The sequence below is a fragment of the Castor canadensis genome, chromosome 4 (genome assembly GCF_047511655.1).
Source record: "Castor canadensis chromosome 4, mCasCan1.hap1v2, whole genome shotgun sequence".
NCBI classification, from domain to species: domain Eukaryota; kingdom Metazoa; phylum Chordata; class Mammalia; order Rodentia; family Castoridae; genus Castor; species Castor canadensis.
Window position 1 is genome coordinate 26,925,951 of NC_133389.1, and position 17,133 is coordinate 26,943,083.

At 42.7% G+C, this 17,133-nt stretch overlaps 2 protein-coding genes and 3 non-coding genes across 6 annotated transcripts; all 5 read left to right on the forward strand.

Annotated features, from left to right (window-relative positions):
- The first annotated feature begins 19 nt into the window (after positions 1–19).
- Positions 20–2,307, forward strand: Rpl17 (ribosomal protein L17). The gene is made up of 6 exons (XM_020182195.2): positions 20–72; positions 166–206; positions 630–764; positions 1,008–1,106; positions 1,579–1,770; positions 2,227–2,307. The coding sequence occupies exons 1-6, from the start codon at positions 33–35 to the stop codon at positions 2,272–2,274; spliced, it is 555 nt and encodes a 184-aa protein (XP_020037784.1). The 5' UTR covers positions 20–32; the 3' UTR covers positions 2,275–2,307.
- On the forward strand, positions 275–339 carry LOC141422897 (small nucleolar RNA SNORD58). The gene has a single exon (XR_012447599.1). It is a non-coding gene; the product is annotated as a small nucleolar RNA SNORD58 (small nucleolar RNA).
- Positions 858–922, forward strand: LOC141422894 (small nucleolar RNA SNORD58). Its single transcript, XR_012447596.1, has one exon. It is a non-coding gene; the product is annotated as a small nucleolar RNA SNORD58 (small nucleolar RNA).
- On the forward strand, positions 1,816–1,880 carry LOC141422895 (small nucleolar RNA SNORD58). Its single transcript, XR_012447597.1, has one exon. It is a non-coding gene; the product is annotated as a small nucleolar RNA SNORD58 (small nucleolar RNA).
- A 1,349-nt stretch (positions 2,308–3,656) lies between the features above and the next one.
- Positions 3,657–8,359, forward strand: C4H18orf32 (chromosome 4 C18orf32 homolog). Of its 2 annotated transcripts, none has more exons than XM_020182196.2 (3): positions 3,657–3,800; positions 6,844–7,031; positions 7,697–8,359. In XM_020182196.2, exons 2-3 carry the CDS (start codon positions 6,867–6,869, stop codon positions 7,760–7,762), a joined length of 231 nt encoding a protein of 76 aa, XP_020037785.1. In that variant the 5' UTR covers positions 3,657–3,800; positions 6,844–6,866; the 3' UTR covers positions 7,763–8,359. The 2 variants fall into 2 exon arrangements, with proteins under 2 accessions (XP_020037785.1, XP_020037787.1); XM_020182198.2 differs by having other exon boundaries at positions 3,776–3,911.
- The last annotated feature ends 8,774 nt before the right edge of the window (positions 8,360–17,133 follow it).

Sequence of the window (17,133 nt, forward strand, 5' to 3'; positions counted from 1 at the left end):
AGGTTGTGCTTCCTTTCAGGTAACCTGTGAAAATGGTTCGCTACTCTCTTGACCCAGAAAACCCTACAAAATGTGAGTGATTTTCCGTACCCGGATTTGTTTCCTGTTTTGGAGTGAACGTAATATGTCCAACATCAATCATTTTTTATTCTTTTCATTTTCTAGCATGCAAGTCAAGAGGTTCAAATCTTCGTGTTCACTTTAAGGTATGGGAATCATAGTTACTATCTACAAAAGTTACATGTATTTCAGTCATTTTTACCTAAAAAGGTAGCTGCGGTGATACGTTTCTTAGGACACCTTTGGATTCACCCTGAAAAGTAATAAATTCTGAGCGGCCACCTCTTTAAAAATTGATAACCAGGATCTAAGGAGCACATTGATTCAGGATTTGTGTAGTTGAATAAAACTACCAGAGAACTACTTGAGAAACTAGACGTGTAATTTTACATGAATTAGTGAAGTTACTAAATGAAGATTTAGGGTTAATTTTCCCTAGCTTCAAAGTCTCCTTGGCTGTTAACCACCAATTTTTTTAAATGCTTCCCCCCCAATTTTGGCAATCTTATGATTGCTTTAAAAGTTCCAGTATTTTGTCAGTTAACCAAAAGTTCGTTACTCATATTTAGAACACTCGAGAAACTGCCCAGGCCATCAAGGGTATGCATATTCGAAAAGCCACCAAGTATTTGAAAGATGTCACCTTGAAGAAACAGTGTGTGCCATTCCGGCGTTACAATGGTGGAGTTGGTAGATGTGCCCAGGTGAGAATTTTTAGTTGCTGTTTGAAAAGACAAACTAAAGTGACTGGATGGGACAGTGATGGCTAAGATCTGCCATTATCAAGCTCTTCCTGGTTGCTGTGATGACGATCTTAGGACACCTTTGGATTAACCATGAAATCAACCATGTTCTGAGCAACCTTGATGATGGTTAAGATAAATTAATCTTGGTTCTAATGCTAATTTAAACCAAGGAAAATAATTAAATGCTGCGTTTTCTTCCAGGCCAAACAGTGGGGCTGGACACAGGGTCGGTGGCCCAAAAAGAGTGCTGAATTTTTGCTGCACATGCTTAAAAATGCAGAGAGTAACGCTGAACTTAAGGTACCCAGGCCGTTAACATCCTTTCGTATGTCTTTGTCTTGTCAGTAAGCTCATTTTAAAACTACTTTTTAAAATCTCTAATAGTCCAGAATTTTGTCTAAAGGTATTCATAAGCATAGTCAGGGGTCTCTTGTGGATGTAACCCAGTGATAGCATGCTTGCCCACCGTGTACTCTGGGCATCATTAGTTACCTCTTGCATTTGAAAGTACTCCAGAACCAGCATTATGTTTGTCATCAAGGCTTGGAAACTATCTTATCCCTCACCTCTTCACCCATCATTTAATGACCTTTAGGGATCAACATGTGTTTAATGCACTGTTTGGTAAGAAAGTAGGCACAAATGCTTGGACAAATACTCTGTCCATTGAGGTTTTTAAAAGATGGTTTTTCATGGGGATGGTTTACTTCACAATGATTTTTTTGTCACATTAAGTTGTTACCTAATTATGTTCGCTCTTCCCTCTTGCCAGGGTTTAGATGTAGATTCCCTGGTCATTGAACACATCCAGGTGAACAAAGCACCCAAAATGCGCCGCCGTACTTACAGAGCCCATGGCCGGATCAACCCCTACATGAGCTCTCCCTGCCACATTGAGATGATCCTCACTGAAAAGGAACAGATTGTTCCCAAACCAGAAGAGGAGGTTGCGCAGAAGAAAAAGGTAAATTACTTAGATCTTCTTTGTGTGTAATAGAAAAATGTGTGGTTGCTGTGATGACATATCTTAGGACACCTTTGGAGTAACCATGAAAGAAAACTATTCTGAGCAACCGTTTTACCTAATTTATTTCTCAGGAAATAGTAACTTTGCTCTATACATCAAGTCCATAGAATTATCTGTAGGCCCATATAAATTTCCCTAGCCACTTTGTCTATATGTCTCAAACTTAATTTTAGTAAATGATCACATTGTTCTTTAAGCCAGGAACCTGGGACTGCTTCTATAGTTTCCCTTTACAACTAATAAATGTAACTTCTGTTAATTTTGCCTGTGCTTGCAACCGCCTAAGTCCTTACCAACTGGGCTGCTTGTCCTCTGGTTCTCAGCATAATAGTCCTGTGTGATTTAATGAAGGTTTCTCATAGAAACATAATTGACTTTTTTTCCCCCCCCCAGATATCCCAGAAGAAACTGAAGAAACAAAAACTTATGGCACGGGAATAAATAAAATAATAAAATAAATGCAAATTAAAGGAATGATGGTTGTCTTTATTAGTAAACCTTTTAGGGCTGGGAGTGGGGCCCAGGTAGCAGAGTGCTTGCTAGCACACTTAAGTGTCTTCAAAACATGGATATGAGTTTGCATGCGATTTCAGTTGAAATTTTTGTTTACCCCATGTCATTATTAAGGCGCCTTAATGCATTCCAGGCTCCCCTGACAACTCATCCTCTTGCCCTAGTCTCCCAAGAGCTGGGATTATAGGCATTAACTACCACGCCTGGCAGCCTGTGCCATTTGTTTTGATTTCATAAGCTTGCATTGTTACCCAGGCTGGCCTTGAACTCCTGGGCTCATGCCACCTTGCCTCAGCCTCCCAAGTAGCAAGTACTGCCCTAAGTATTTTGGATCTTATTCAAGGGCTTTATTGAAGCTGGGTGCTGGTGGCTCACGCCTGTAATCCAACTACTCAGGATCACAGTTCCAAACCAGCCTGGGCAAATAGCTTGAGAGGCCCTATATCTAAAAAACTAATCACAAAGGCTGTGCAGTGGCTCAAGACCCTGAGTTCAAGCCCCAGTCCCAGAAAAAGAATCCACTGCAAATTAGTTAATTGTACTTGTGTGAAGTTTTTTTTTTTTTTCCTTGTTACATAGAACTTGACAGTGGTTAGCTGCCACTGACCTCACCTGTCTCGATTTGCCCGTTTAGGACATTTCATTAAGTGGACTTGCTTATGTGGCCCTTTGTCACTGACTTTAGCATGGTTTTAGAGGTGGTGCATGTTACAGTGTGTATTGGTATTAATTTAATAATGTAGGTATACTGTACTTTGATAAAAGTTGTGAGCCTTGGCAAATCCCCTAGGTAACTTACGAGATTTGAGGAACTTTTGGACGTTGTAATAAAGTGCGTAATACAGCCGCACCAGCGTGGAGGTTCTAAATTTGCCCCATTTTTCACCAAGGCACCTGCTCGCATGTAGCATCCTAGTGGGTGTGAAGTGTCCATCGATTATTTGGAACCACTTGAGTTAACCACTGAGTCCCTGATGTTTAAAGTTAACCCTAAATTACGCCGCCTTTAATATTTTGCTGGGGGTGCTCGCTTACATGTATAATCCCAGCCTCAGGTTGGAACTGGGGATTGCAACATAGAACTCCCTCTTGCACTTAAGCCATACCAATGCTCCTGAACACAACCTATTAGGCGCGAGCGGCGCATCCTTTCCTGTGGGTGGCGAGCCCCGATCCTGGGTGCGTGAATTGTGCATTCCCGGCAGGGCCTTTGAAAAGCGTTGCTAAACCGGACGCCCAGGAGCAGGACGGCTGCCCTACCCGCAGGCTCCAGCGCAGAGCTCAGCGCCCGAAGCTCTGCAAGCCCCGCCCGGCGTCACCGTTGCGTCCTGTGCGACCTCGTGCTGACGCAACACGCCTTTGTGGGCCTTGGGAAGTGCCTATTGGCTGGCGGCAGCTCGTCCCTCCCACCGGAAGTGCGGACAGACCCCCGTCTAAGGAACGTGGCTGTGGCGGTGAGCGTGGGGCTCGGTGGGCCGGCGGGGGTCAGAGGAGGGGTGCGCTCGGTCCTCGGTAGCCCCGCGGCGCTCCCGAGCGGCCCGGCGGGCTGCAGCCCTGCTCTCTCGGTACACTCCGCCCGCCTCCTTTCCTCCGTGGCCGTTTTGTTCTCTCCCTATTGTCGGTGTCCCTTCCCCTCCGTGAACTTCGCCACTGGCCCGGTGTCCCCTCCTGTCTTTTAAGTCGTTTGGGTTCCTTCAAGCGAGGTGGCTTTCCGCCCTGCCTGCCCCATTTCTGGTGGAGCCTCGGCCTTTGTCTCTTCTCTTGTCGTCTTGAACCAAGTAGAGTAGAAGATTTCCTTCAGCCATTCTAATCCGTTTTGCTCGCTTTGTTGGCCTGGAGAGTAACTCAAATGATACCGAGTCTCCCGCCTTCTAGACTTTTTTTTTTCTTTTGCGGTACTGGGGCTTCAACTCAGGGCCTTCATCTTGAGCCACTCCACCAGCCTATTTTTGTGAAGGGTTTTTGTTTTTTTGTTGTTGCCTTGTTTTTTTGAGATAAGGTCTCGCGAACTATTTGCCTGAGCTGGTATCGAACCGCGATCCTCCTAATCTCTGCCTCCTGAGTAGGTAGGATCCCAGGTGTGAGCCACCAGCACCTGGCCTTCTAGACTGTTCTAATCCCCAGTTTGCAGTGTGAACTTGCTATCGAACAATCATTACGAGGATTGAGAGATAAAATGCAGTACCTTCTTTCCGAAGAGAGCTGAAAAGTTAGGTAAAAACCATAATTGCGGCATAAGCGATTAGTAGCACTCGTTGTTGAGCGTTGTATGGACTTACTAAAACCAGCTGCAGAGGTAAAAATGATTATGATGGATTGCCAGTCATCAACTTAACCCTGCTGGCGGTGCATTGCCGGTTGTATTGAAGGGGTCCATTGTTTTTGAAGGCTGGAGAAGGACATACCATTGTGGTTTGGGGAAGAAGAAAAAGCAAGAGATTTGAGATGGGAATTGTGGTCTGAAGAGCTCTACTTACCTCTAAGTGAACTTGGTACGGTCCCAGCTTTCCGATCGTTTTGGCGGCACTGGGGTTTGAGCCCGGAGCCTTCTTACTTGCTAGGCATGCTCTCTGTTACTTGAGCCACTGCCAGCCCTTTTTTGTTTGGGGTGTTTTCGCTGTCTTAGAACCTCAATCGTCCTGATGATCTCTGCCTCCTGAGTAGCTAGGATTACAAGCGTGAGCCATCGGCGCCCGACCACTTTCGGATCTTTTAATTTTTCTTTTTATAATACGTAGATTCACAGTATCTAAGCCCATACTGCATTTCTGTGAGGTGGTTCCTATCATTGTCTTCGTTTTATATGTGAGGGAATTAAGGTACACCTGGTAAGTAATTCGCCTAAACTAGAAAGTGGGGAAGCAGGTCTCAAGTCCAGGCATGACTGCTTGCTGTGGTACCCATAAGAAGGAGCAAGACATAAGCGGTTCATCTGGGTCTCTTCAGCTCACATTTTAAACATCTCTGGCCAAAAATAGTGATCTTTGGAGAACGCTGTAAAGAATCACTGCTAATTTGACTTATTTTAATCAAAGAATGTGTTCTTCAAATTTCTGGAACAGATTACTTTGGGAAATTCTTAAATTAGTTAAATTTGACCAAGGGATTGTTTCAGAGAATCCACTGAGTGCTTTGTAAAATAGCTGGTTATTCCTTGATGTCAGTTTTCATTTTTAATTGATTATAACTGTTGCTTTTTGATTAATTTCAAAACCAAATTCTTATTATCTATAGACCCATTCACCTGTATTAGGAATAATTTTAAATTGCCTAGTGTAGTCATGGTGCTAACTCATTTGCTAGTCATTATTAGTTCATTTATGTTTGGACAGTTTAACATCCTGAGTTAGGCCTGTATGCTGTCCTGAAGCTTCTTACTTTTTAAGGTCCTCCATCCTAGTCTTTTTTTTTTTTTTTTTTTTTTTTTGTGGTACTGGGGCTTGAACTCAGGGCCTTCTTGAGCCACTCCACCAGCCCTTTTTTGTGAAGGGTTTTTTTGAGATAGGGTGTCGCAATCTATTTGCCCGGGGTTGGCTTGCAACCACTGTCCTCCTGATCTCTGCCTCTTCAGTAGCTAGGATTATAGGCATGAGCCACTGGAGCCCAGCCCATCCTAGTTTTAAGGGATTACAAATTCTTACAATTTAAGAGATCTTTTGGTTTAATAGTGTATTATGAAACTAGTATTGGCCTTTTCTTCCCCTCAAGAATTTGTTGATTTTTTAGAAATTCCACTGTGATTTATAATTATCAAAGAAATTAGAAGTACTCACTTTTAGAAATATACAATTTACTATATGGTAATACTGAATAGAATTTTATTAGTTGAAACACCTTAAGATGGGGCTGGGAGAATAGCTCAGTGGTGCAGTGCTTGCCTATCATGCACAAGACCCTGGGTTCAACTGCCAGCACTGGGGCAGGAGGGAAAGAGGGAGGAAAGAAAAACAAATACCAAGGGAGAATTGTCTGAAAAAGCCTAGAGGTCTTGCAAAGTGGTATCTTCATTTCATTTGCTTTTAGCAACTTGTTAGGTTTAATTAATTGATACTGTCAGTCTCTGAAGATTGAGCCTTGGGAGTTAATTCACTCTAAGTACACCCCACACTTGAGTATAAGGCACAGTGTTTTTGTGCTTTCATTTCTTTGTCTATCAGTGAAGATACCAAGGACACCAGGCTCCCCATTTTTTGTATTGAGAATTAAGTGAGTTAGAATTTGTAAACTGTCTAGCACCTATGGAATGTTGGTGTCTTTATCATCAAATTTATGAGGGGGGAGAAGTGATTGGAAGGGTTTAGATGCTAGCATCTCACTATTCACATCTACCACCTACCCCTTGACTCTGCAGATGCAGTATTTTTGTTTATTAAACCCTGGCTTTGCTTTTAGCAATAATGTGTGATAGAAGTAGTCATTTTTAAATATCTTAGTCTTAGGTAAAGTCCTTCAGTCACTAATCTGTGGTAAGGTAATTTTTTTTTCTCATGTCAACAGTTTAGGAGCTCAAGCCTGGGACAATGGTGTGCATTCCATGCATCGTCATTCCAGTTCTGCTCTGGATCTTCAAAAAATTTCTGGAGCCATACATATACCCTCTGATATCCCCTTTGGTTGATCGTATATGGACTAGAAAACCTATTCAAGAATCCAACAATACAAATAAAAGCAAAGTTGACTGCAAGGTAAGAACGTCAACTGCCCTGAATTAGGACACATGAAGGGGTGGTACTCAAGTAACAGTTGGCTTTCGGTAGGACAAGTTTTTGGAACCAGAGCACCAATAATTCGTCTCGATTTAAGTAATTAACATTTCACTTAACTAAGGTTTTTGATTTTCCATCTTTTTTTTTTTTTTTTTTTGGTGGTACTGGGGTTTGGGCTCAGGGCCTTTTGCTTGGTTGGCAGGCGCTCTACCTCTTGAGCCACTCCACCAGCCTTTAAACTAAGGTTTTAAATGAGGTCTCTTGTGATGTATCTGTCCCTTGCCTTATGGCCAAAACAAATGGAAGATATGTGTGTGCATGTGCGGCTAGGGATTGAACCCAGGGCCTTATGTACTCAAGGCAAGTGCTCTCCCATATCCCCAGCCCCAAGTTAAAGATTTTTTTTTTTCCTTTACTCATCTTTTTTATTCTCAAGTTAAAGATTTTTTGAAAATGAATATTTTATAATTGATGTTGCTGCATTCAATTTGACTGTGTTCAGCTATGCTCACTTAGCCTTCCTGCACATTTCTAGAAGCAAAATTGTTTCCTTCTGAAGTTTGTTGTCTGATTTTTAAAGAGAGTATGTCATTTAATGATTATCTTTTTACTGTAATAATTTTAAAAAATTTTTTTCATTTTAGGGTGCAGACACAAATGGATTACCAAGAAAAGGACCAACAGAAATCTCTGATAAAAAGAAAGACTAATGTGATTTTCCCCAAAGGATCTCAGTTGTTTTAAAAATGGACCTGACAATATGAAGTACCTTCTTTGTAGTTGTCTCTGACCTTTTTCTCTGAAACCAGGATTCTGGATAGAGTTTAGCTATTTACCTGATACTAATCAGGAAAACATATAGTATTTATATTTAAAATGCACTTAGTTATATTTAATGACCTCATTCCTGAGTCCCTTTTCCATTAAAGTAGCTCTCATTTATGTTATTGCCATTTTAATAATATGAATGAATAGAAGGTTTGTGCCAGTAGAAGGAAATTCTTGGGCCTCAAACATTTAATCACGTGAATTTGCTGGTTGCTCTTGACTGTGGGCTCTTATAATTTGAGTGGAGTAAATTTTGCTGTGAAATAGTACAGTTGATTATGATGTGAAAACATAAAGATACAATTATTGTTGAACACAAAGAAGTTTATCCACAAGAGTAGTCACTGCTATTGCTCTGCAGAAGATGAAAAAGACAAAGTGGAAAACCATCTTTTACATAAATGTCTAATGTATAAATTCTGTTGCCTTCCTTCTGTTCTTTCAAATGCATTAAACATTCAGTTTAGCTTGTGGTTCGATATTCTTTTAAAGTTCTGAGATATGTTAAAGAGAAAATGTTCACTGGGTCACAAAACAGAATTTTCTCTAGCAGTGAGCTCGCACCTGGACAGGGTATGACAGCAGTTAGCTATTGCTGTGTAACAAGGCACGCCAAAGTGAGTACTCAGGAGTTTTTGCTTTTCCTTTGCTTTTGTGTTGAGCTGACTTGCTTCTGTGAAAAAGAAAAAGCTGTAATTTATCCCCAGTATTTCATAAGGCATTTTGACACCAAAACAGTAAAAAGAACATAAGGATAAAGGATAACAATAGCCCATTCAAGTTTATAGAAAAAGTACCTCATTTTTATGAAACATTCAGTATTTTGCCTATTTTCCTTATTTTTATGGTGGATTGGCAAAAGTTTTTATCTGCTATCTCTGGGCTGAGTTGATGCAATCTGAGTGGTAGCTGTTGTCCTACTCCACAGAAATGAGCCCTTGTCCCGGGGTACAAATCCGACCATCTCTTGATCTGTACTTCAGGGCTGTCTTCCTACCAAAGCCACCATTTATTTAACTCATGGTGACTGGTACTGTGCAAGGGTATTTCACACACAGGATGGTCAAGAGAACAGTGTCATAGCGTTCGAATATGTTAGGCGAAAGGTCGGGCTTTCAAGGTCATACTCAAGGTACCTAATGAGGCCTCATAACCTGTAATACTGTAATTGTTAGGAATGCCTCATTGGGAATAATTGGGCAGACATTTGAAGCATGAGGTTGAACTATGTATTTCTGACCTTGTCTTGAAGTTCTGATTTTGTCCATTTTGCAGCATGACTTTTGAACTTGTGTACTTCAATGACATTTTTGCCTTAGTACATTTTGACTGTATTTCCTGTCTGTTGGTCAAACTCATTTTCTCAGGAAATGACCCAAAGCTGCCTCAAGGACTGTTGGCCTTTGTCACATTTCTTTATCATTACTGAGTTGCCCTCCTAGGAAACATGTGTGAGTCAGCAGTTTTTCAAAATGACCATCCACTGGCATGTTGGCTTTTTAGACAGACTGACTAGATTGGAAAGAACTTGTAACCACTGATCTTAAGTGTCCTAAAGCCCATAAAGCTAAATGTCCTGGGTTTGCTCTCAGCAAAGAGGAAGGGAAAGTGTGTTTTCTCCCCAGGTAGCTACTGGCTTGTCCCATTCTCAAAGCTGAATTTATTGTCTTGGTGATAACTTCTTAAGACAGCAAGAAACAAGAAGGGAAGGCATTTGGTTAGGGAGTTGGATAAGAGTAAGTTTAAATCGAAGGTGTCAAATTTTAGAGGGCCATTCAATTTGCACTGGAGTTGGGTACAGGATCTGGCAGGGTGCTGCAGACACGGTACAGACCTGGCCCAACTCGTGCCACATAGTGCCTTGGCAGGTGCGGCTTCAACAGGCAGAACGACGCCAGGAGTGCATGGATCTCTATACCCAGCAATTGCATCATTGGTGTCAAGGACCATGTGTCCATCCAGATGAATGTGGACAAGGTTGACAAGGTCACAGGCAGGTTTAATAGTCTATAGGACCTACATAGGGGCTATGCCCAGGATGGGTGAGTCAGATGACTGTTCTCCCATTGGCCAAGGCTTATGGCATCATCTGGAGAAAATTGTGAGTGTGGAATATTTGTCATAAATAGAAGCCAAAAAAAAAAAAAAAACAAATTTCAGGTTTTTGGTGGTTGACATCGAGAAGGTAGCAACTATAGATGAACTGAAGAGCCAGTATGTGGTGCAGTATTCACAAAATACACTAAACACTCCAAATGTTGAGCTGGCCTACACCTTAGGATACATCTAACCTTATCCTGACATTTCAGTAAAGGCAAAAGAGGAGTCTTGCATGGTTACTGTGTACAGTTGTACAAAGTGTGCACTGCCCAATTTGAGAAAGCACCATTGGGGCTGGTGGAGGGCTCAAGTCGTAGAGGGCCTGCCTAGTAAGTGCGAGGCCCTGAGTTCAAACCCGAGTACCACCCACTCAAAGACAAAAGGCACCATTATCACAACAACATAAATGGTTCCCCGAGGTCTACACTTTGTCGTATTGGTTTTCTATTGCTGCATAACAAAATAACACCAATTTAGGGGCTTAAAATGACACAGGTTTATTATCTCCCAGTTTGTGTGAGATGTCCCAGGATGGTATAGCTGGAATCTGCTTAGGTTTAACTGGGCTGAGATCAGGATGCTGGCAGTTTTCATCTGTGCCCAGGCTCCTCTTCCAAGCTCACTGTTTTAGAAGAATGTTTCCTTATGGACTGCAGTCCATGGCTTCCTTCTAGTCAGCAGGGACCCTTCTCAGCTGCTGGCAGTTCCTTGTAGGGGGCCCTACTCTGTACACTGATGTCCCCTTTCTTCCTGCCCAGGTGGAGCATTTCTCTCTGCCTTCTAATCCTCTGGGACTAGCGAGAAAATCCTTTGCTTTTAGTGATTAAATCAGGTCTGCCCAGGTAGTCTCCCTATTTTAAGGTAGCTCAACTAATTTGGGATTTTTTTTTTTTTGGTGGCACTGTGGTTTGAACTCAGGGACTTACACTTGCTAGGCAGGCACTTTACAACTTGAGTCACTCCACCAGCCCCTTTTGTGTGAGTGTGTGTTGGTATTTTTGAGATCTGTTTCAGATCTGTTTGCCTAGACTGGCTACAAACTGTGATCCTCCTGATTTCTGCCTCCTGAGTAGCTAGGATTATATGCATGAGCTATGGGTGCCAAATTTCTTTACATGCACCTAGCTTAGTATTTGATTGGTGTTTGGGAGATAATGCATGAATACCAGAGGCCGAGAATCTAGAACCCATCTTAGAAGTCTGCGTACCACACGACCTTCTTCCTTTCTAATGATTCTAGTCCTTCACCTACTTGAGGTGTTGGGAAAAACAAACCCCAAAGTCAAACTCTGACTTTCTCCTGTTATGCACTCACACCACAGATCACTTCCGACACCAGATGTGTGGTGGTGGTCCCCAAACACAAACAAGGAATTCAGCAGTGCACACCAGGTAGGAGTCTTCTAACTCATTCTCCAAGGAGATAGTGTCAGATTCCACAGGTTGAAGGCTCAGTCCCCAAGACTGTTCTCTCCCCTTAAATGCCACTCAGCAGGCCCACGTTGTTTTACCTGTGCTTCTGAAAAACCGGCTATGAATGGGATTCCCACCACCTCCATATCAGATTTCATTAGTTTGTCCGAGCAGCTTACACAACTCAGAACCATGTTTGATGGTTTATTGTAAAGGGCACAAAAGGGTATAAAAGACACAGATAAGGCATGGAGAGTCCATAGCTCAGTATCCAGAACCTTTCCAGTCCCGGCCCTTTTGGGTTTTATAGAGACTTTGTTGCATAGGCATGCTTGAAGCATGAATACCTGTGTCAAAATATGATCAAACAAAAAGGGTAGGATTAATGCTGACAGGCTAGGTGGGCATGGGAAGGGAGGACACATCAGGCCTGCCAGATTCTTTTTGCCATCTTAGGTGGATGCAGCATTCCTCCCTCCAGGGCATCAGGCAGGACCCCTCTGGAATGAGGAGGGTCTCCATGACCCTCGTCAACAGGTAGATCAAGAATTCTTTTAGGGCCAGCTTCAAGACAGAAAGTAAGGGAAATTAGAGTCTCTGAGTTTTGTTTTGAGACAGGGTCTCCTTATGTAGCCCAGGCTGGCTTCAAACTCTGATCTTTCAGTCTCAGCCCCCCAATTGCAGGGATTCCAGCTGTGTGCCAGCATACCCCAGACCAAAGATTGCAGTTTCTATGACCTGTCTTGAGGAAGAGAAATTCTAGTTTTTAGGGCCTGCTTTGGGGAGGGAGTTATGAGTGAAGAACCACAAACAACCATTAATGAAAATACACACATACACATATGTCATATCATGCACGCCTGGCAACCCACTTGTGTATCTGAATCCCATGGTCTCCACCTACTGGTGTCCTATGCTTCACTGATTTTAAACTCTGGGGAGTTTATTATCTTGAACTCTAAAGAGTCACTCAACTTCACCATTTCTTACCCCAAACTGGATAAGTCAAAATTATTTCAGATAGAGGAAGCATGAGGGAGAGACAGTTAAAGAAATAGAATAGTTCACAGAAGAGGGAAGGGAACAGACCCATAACTATGAAAACGCATGTTTCATCATCAGGAAAATGCAAATTAGAACTGATTAGATGCCACCAGAATAGCTAGAATTGCAGATCCCTTGTGAGGAGGATGAAGGGCAGGTTGTACGTGCTGCTGGGAGCACAAATGGGGTAACAGGCAAAGCTAAGCATGTACATGTGCTAATCCATTCCCAGACAAGGGCTGGGGTGGCTCAGGTGATAGAGGGTCCACCTAGCAAGCACAAGGTCCTGAGTTCAAATCTCACAGTACCAAAAAAAAGAATAGATTCCAGAGAAAACAGTGTGCCTGTACAGCAGAAGACATGCACAAGAATGTTAGTACTGCAGGTGTGGCTCAGTGGTAGAGCACTTACCTAGTGTGTGCAAGATTCCTTGCTCCATCCCCAGCACTGCAAAAAGAAAAAAAGGAATATTCTTAAAAACATTAATTGCGCAGTGGCCCAAAAAAGCAAGCCCCCCACAAAAAAGTCCATGAAGTAAGAAGGAGAATTAAATTGGTGTAAAAGAATTTGTTATAATGCTGTGAGTTTCAAAAAATTCCATTTGTAAATTATAGAATCGTATCATTTTGGGATAACCAAATGATGGGGCAAACTTGCTTAGCTCACCTAATCCAGGGATCTAAGAGCCAAACAGCAATCACTTTGTGCCCAAATTAATGAACTATGAATATGCTGAAATACTAGGTAGCAGAGAAAAGAGAATGCATTAAAAACTTATCAGTGTATGAATAATGACTACTTCGGGGGGTGCGGGAAGGAGAATGTAAGCTTTTTAGCGTGTTAGAAATGTTCTATGTCTTGCTGTGAGTGGTAGTTATGGTACATACACATGGAAAGTTTAGATGTACCCTCCACACTTGTCAGTTTTTTGCTCAAGTGGTAGAGCATCTGTCCAGCAAACTCAAAGCTCTGAGTTCAAACCCCGGTGCTGCCAAAAAAAAGGTACATGGAGTATAAAAATCCTTTCTGACCCCCGTCCTAGATGTTTTAAATAGTGTCTCATATTTTGTTGTTGCTGTTGACTTTCAAGATAGACTTTATTATGTAGTGTTCTGTGGTGCTGGGGACTGAACTCAGGGCTCACCTATGCAAGGCAAATGCTCTGCTAACCACAGAGCTAACCACATCCTCAGCCCCAATAAGACACAGCTTAAACAATCCAAAGGAAAGCAAATCAACGTCAGTGGCAGTCATGAACACAGGAACAATCTTTTTCAAGACCTAGTTATCCATTATCTGTTCTTGCTATTTATATTTTCTTTTAATTTATATTACAAGAATAGTGCATGCTGAGTCCTCAGCACCAGGATAGATACTCGGTAAATATTTCTTTCTTCTTCTTCTTCTTCTTCTTCTTCTTTTTTTTTTTTGCAGTACTGGGGTTTGACTCAGGGACTACATCTTGAACCACTCCACCAGCCCTTTTTAGTGATGGGTATTTTTGAAATAGGGTCTCACTGACCTACTTGCCTGGGCTGGCTTTGAACCATGATCCTCCTGATCTCTGCCTCCTGAGGATTACGGGCGTGAGCCACCAGCACCTGACTGTATTCCCATGAGTCTTTCTTTTTTTTTTTTTTTTCATTTTTCTTTTATTATTCATATGTGCATACAAGGCTTGGTTCATTTCTCCCCCCTGCCCCCACCCCCTCCCTTACCACCCACTCCACCCCCTCCCGCTCCCCCCCTCAATACCCAGCAGAAACTATTTTGCCCTTATCTCTAATTTTGTTGTAGAGAGAGTATAAGCAATAATAGGAAGGAACAAGGGGTTTTGCTGGTTGAGATAAGGATAGCTATACAGGGCATTGACTCACATTGATCCCATGAGTCTTTCTTGAAAGAACAAAGAATGCTTTTTTCTGAACTATAAAGCAGGAATTCGTGTATATTGCAAAGCTTAGACCACTCCTTTGTCTTTCTGTTCTCCATGCTCTTTTAATTATTTTTTATTTGTTTTTCTGGCAGTATGCTTCTCTTGTAACTGAGATGATAGGTGTGTGCCACCATGCCCAGGGTTTTATTAGTTGAGATGGGGTTTCTGAGTAGCTACCATGCCCAGCTTTCATTTTATTTATTTATTCTGGCAGTAATGGGGATTGAACTCAGGGACTTGTGCTTAGGTAAGTGCTGTTCCACTTCAGCCATGCCCCTCAGTCCTTTTTGCTTTTGTTTTTTAAGTAGGGTCTTGCTTTTTTTGCCCTGCTGGCCTCAGATGCCAATCCTTCTATCCTCATCTCCTGAGTAGCTGGGATTGCAAGCATGGACCACCATGCCCAGTTCTAATTCTAATCAGTGTGTCAAAGAGCAAGCTCCTTTCCTTCCTGAATCTCTCACCTAACACTTCCTTGTAAAGAAGGCACATCTTTGGAATCTTTAACAGGAGGGTGGCTGTGCACAACTCAGGGTTCATTACCACCTATAGGAGGCAGTGTCACCTGTGTTGAGTTGGCCCCATCTATGCCTGCACTCTGGTAACCTTCCCTTCCTCCCCCACACATCTTTCCAGCCTTCCTTCCTTCCCTCTCTCCCTCCCTCCCTTCCTTCTTTCCTTCCTTTCCCATGATGCTGGGGAATGCTTGTGAATGCTAGGCAAGTGTTCTCTACCACTAAACTATATCCCCAGCCCGTTCAGAGGCCTCTCTTGCCCAGGTATGAGCTGCTCAAATGCTTCTCATCCAAGTGACCTCAAGCTATAGGGAGCTGGATACCTGCTGTGTGCTGTGTCTGTCACCTGCTGGTGAGCTCTTTACAGAGGGTAACTGTCTTTTTTTTTTTTTTTTTTTTTTTTTTGCGGTACTGGGTCTTGAACTCAGGGCCTTCACCTTGAGTCACTCCACCAGCCTTATTTTTGTGAAGGGTTTTTCAAGATAGGGTCTCTCAAACTATTTGCCCATGTTGGCTTCGAACCATGATTCTCCTGACCCCTGCCTCCTGAGTTGCTATGATTACAGGCATGAGCCCCCGGCCCCTGGAAGGGCAACTGTCTTTATGTCACTACCTCCCATAGTGTCGTAGAGAACACAGTTGTAAATGTTTTAGAACTAATAGGAAAAAATGTAATACAATTAGAAATTACCAAATGCTAAATCAACAAATTACTTAAACCTCTTCCCCAGACTCTAAAGTGGCTCTTAGAAGTGCAGTTTCAGTGACCTTGTCAAACAGCAAAGTCACTTGGTGACTCAGGGTCTCCCACAAGGTCAGAGTCACTGCTGACCTTACCACCAGTCTCTACAACTCATAGGAGAGCACAGACTAAGTCATAAGTGTACAGGCTCGTGTGCTGTTTGGGAGATTTACTTTGCTTTTTTGTGTTTTGGCAGTAGTGGGGCTTGAACTCAGGAAATTCACTTTTGCTAATGAGGCCAGCAGTCTTGTTATTGTGCAATTATATCCTTCCATAAGACAAGATCTAGTGAGTGAAAACAATTTTTACCCACTATGGTTCAAGAGTACCAATCTGATCACACCCTCTGAGGTCAGTTATATTTCTTCAAATCTTCCCTAAATTATTAGTTTGTACCCCGTGTTAGGGATTGACCCGTGTCCCTCCAAAATTCATATGTTCAAGTCCTACTTCCCAGCACCTTATTTAGAAAATAAAGTGACCTTATTTGGAAATAAGGTCATTAAAGATGGAATTAGGCTAAAATGAGGTCAACACGAGTAGGTCCTAATCTAGAATAGTTGTTCTTATAAAAAGGGGAGTTGTGGCCAGGCCAGCGCATGCCTGTAATCCTTGCTACTCAGAAAGCAGAGATTAGGAGGACTGTGGTTTGAATCCAGCCCCAGGCAAATAGTTTGAGAGACCCTATTTTGAAAATACCCAACACAAAATAGGGCTGGTGGAGTGGCTGTAGTGATAAGAGCACCTGCTTAGCAAGCATGTGGCCCTGAGTTCAAACCCCAGTACCACAAAAAAAAAAGGGGGAGGGAATGTGAACACAGACACACGTATGCAAGTGTGTCTCTGCACACGTATGCAGAGACGGGAACGATTCTTTAAGGAAGCCAAGGAATGCCAAAAGATTGCCAACAAACCCGCCAGAAGCCAGGAGAGAAGCATGGAGCCAATTCTCCTTCACAGCCCTCCAAAGGCATCAGTGTTGCTGATGCCTTAACTTTGGACTTCTGGCCACCAAAACTGAGATAACCATCTGGTGTTTAAGCCACCCAATTTATGATCCTTTGGTATAGCAGCGGAGGAAACCAATATAGCCAGGTATTTCAGTTAGTCAGGTACCAGAGTCCGTTGGAGCTAGAAAGGCACAGTAACACCAAGGAAGCTGAGGGCTGGCGAAGTGGCTCAAGTGGCAGAGCACTTGCCTAGCAAGCCCAGGACCCTGTGTTCAAAACCCGGTACTGCCAAACAAAAAACAAAAACAACCAGCAAGAAAGCTCTAAGGAAGCTGAGTGTGAGTCTTCACGCCCTGGAGGTATTGGGCAGACAGCACCCAGACGCCCTCTTCCAGGAAGGAGGTATGGATTCTGCAACTGGACTGACCGAGTTGGGGTTACCACTTATGAGGTCTGTGATATTGGAAAGTGGATTTAATCTCTTGGGGCTGTAACATAGGGATGATAAATAAGTACAGTCATCTTCTCTCATCCACCGGAAATACCTTCCAACTCC

What these genes read in the sequence shown, in the direction of transcription:
- Rpl17 (XM_020182195.2), top strand. Translation starts at nt 33, where the DNA reads ATGGTTCGCTACTCTCTTGACCCAGAAAACCCTACAAAAT. An exon ending in ATCTTCGTGTTCACTTTAAG is followed by an intron (nt 207 to 629) that starts GTATGGGAATCA and finishes ACTCATATTTAG; the next exon opens with AACACTCGAGAAACTGCCCA. An exon ending in AGAGTAACGCTGAACTTAAG is followed by an intron (nt 1,107 to 1,578) that starts GTACCCAGGCCG and finishes CCCTCTTGCCAG; the next exon opens with GGTTTAGATGTAGATTCCCT.
- C4H18orf32 (XM_020182196.2), top strand. Translation starts at nt 6,867, where the DNA reads ATGGTGTGCATTCCATGCATCGTCATTCCAGTTCTGCTCTGGATCTTC. An exon ending in AAAGCAAAGTTGACTGCAAG is followed by an intron (nt 7,032 to 7,696) that starts GTAAGAACGTCA and finishes TTTTCATTTTAG; the next exon opens with GGTGCAGACACAAATGGATT.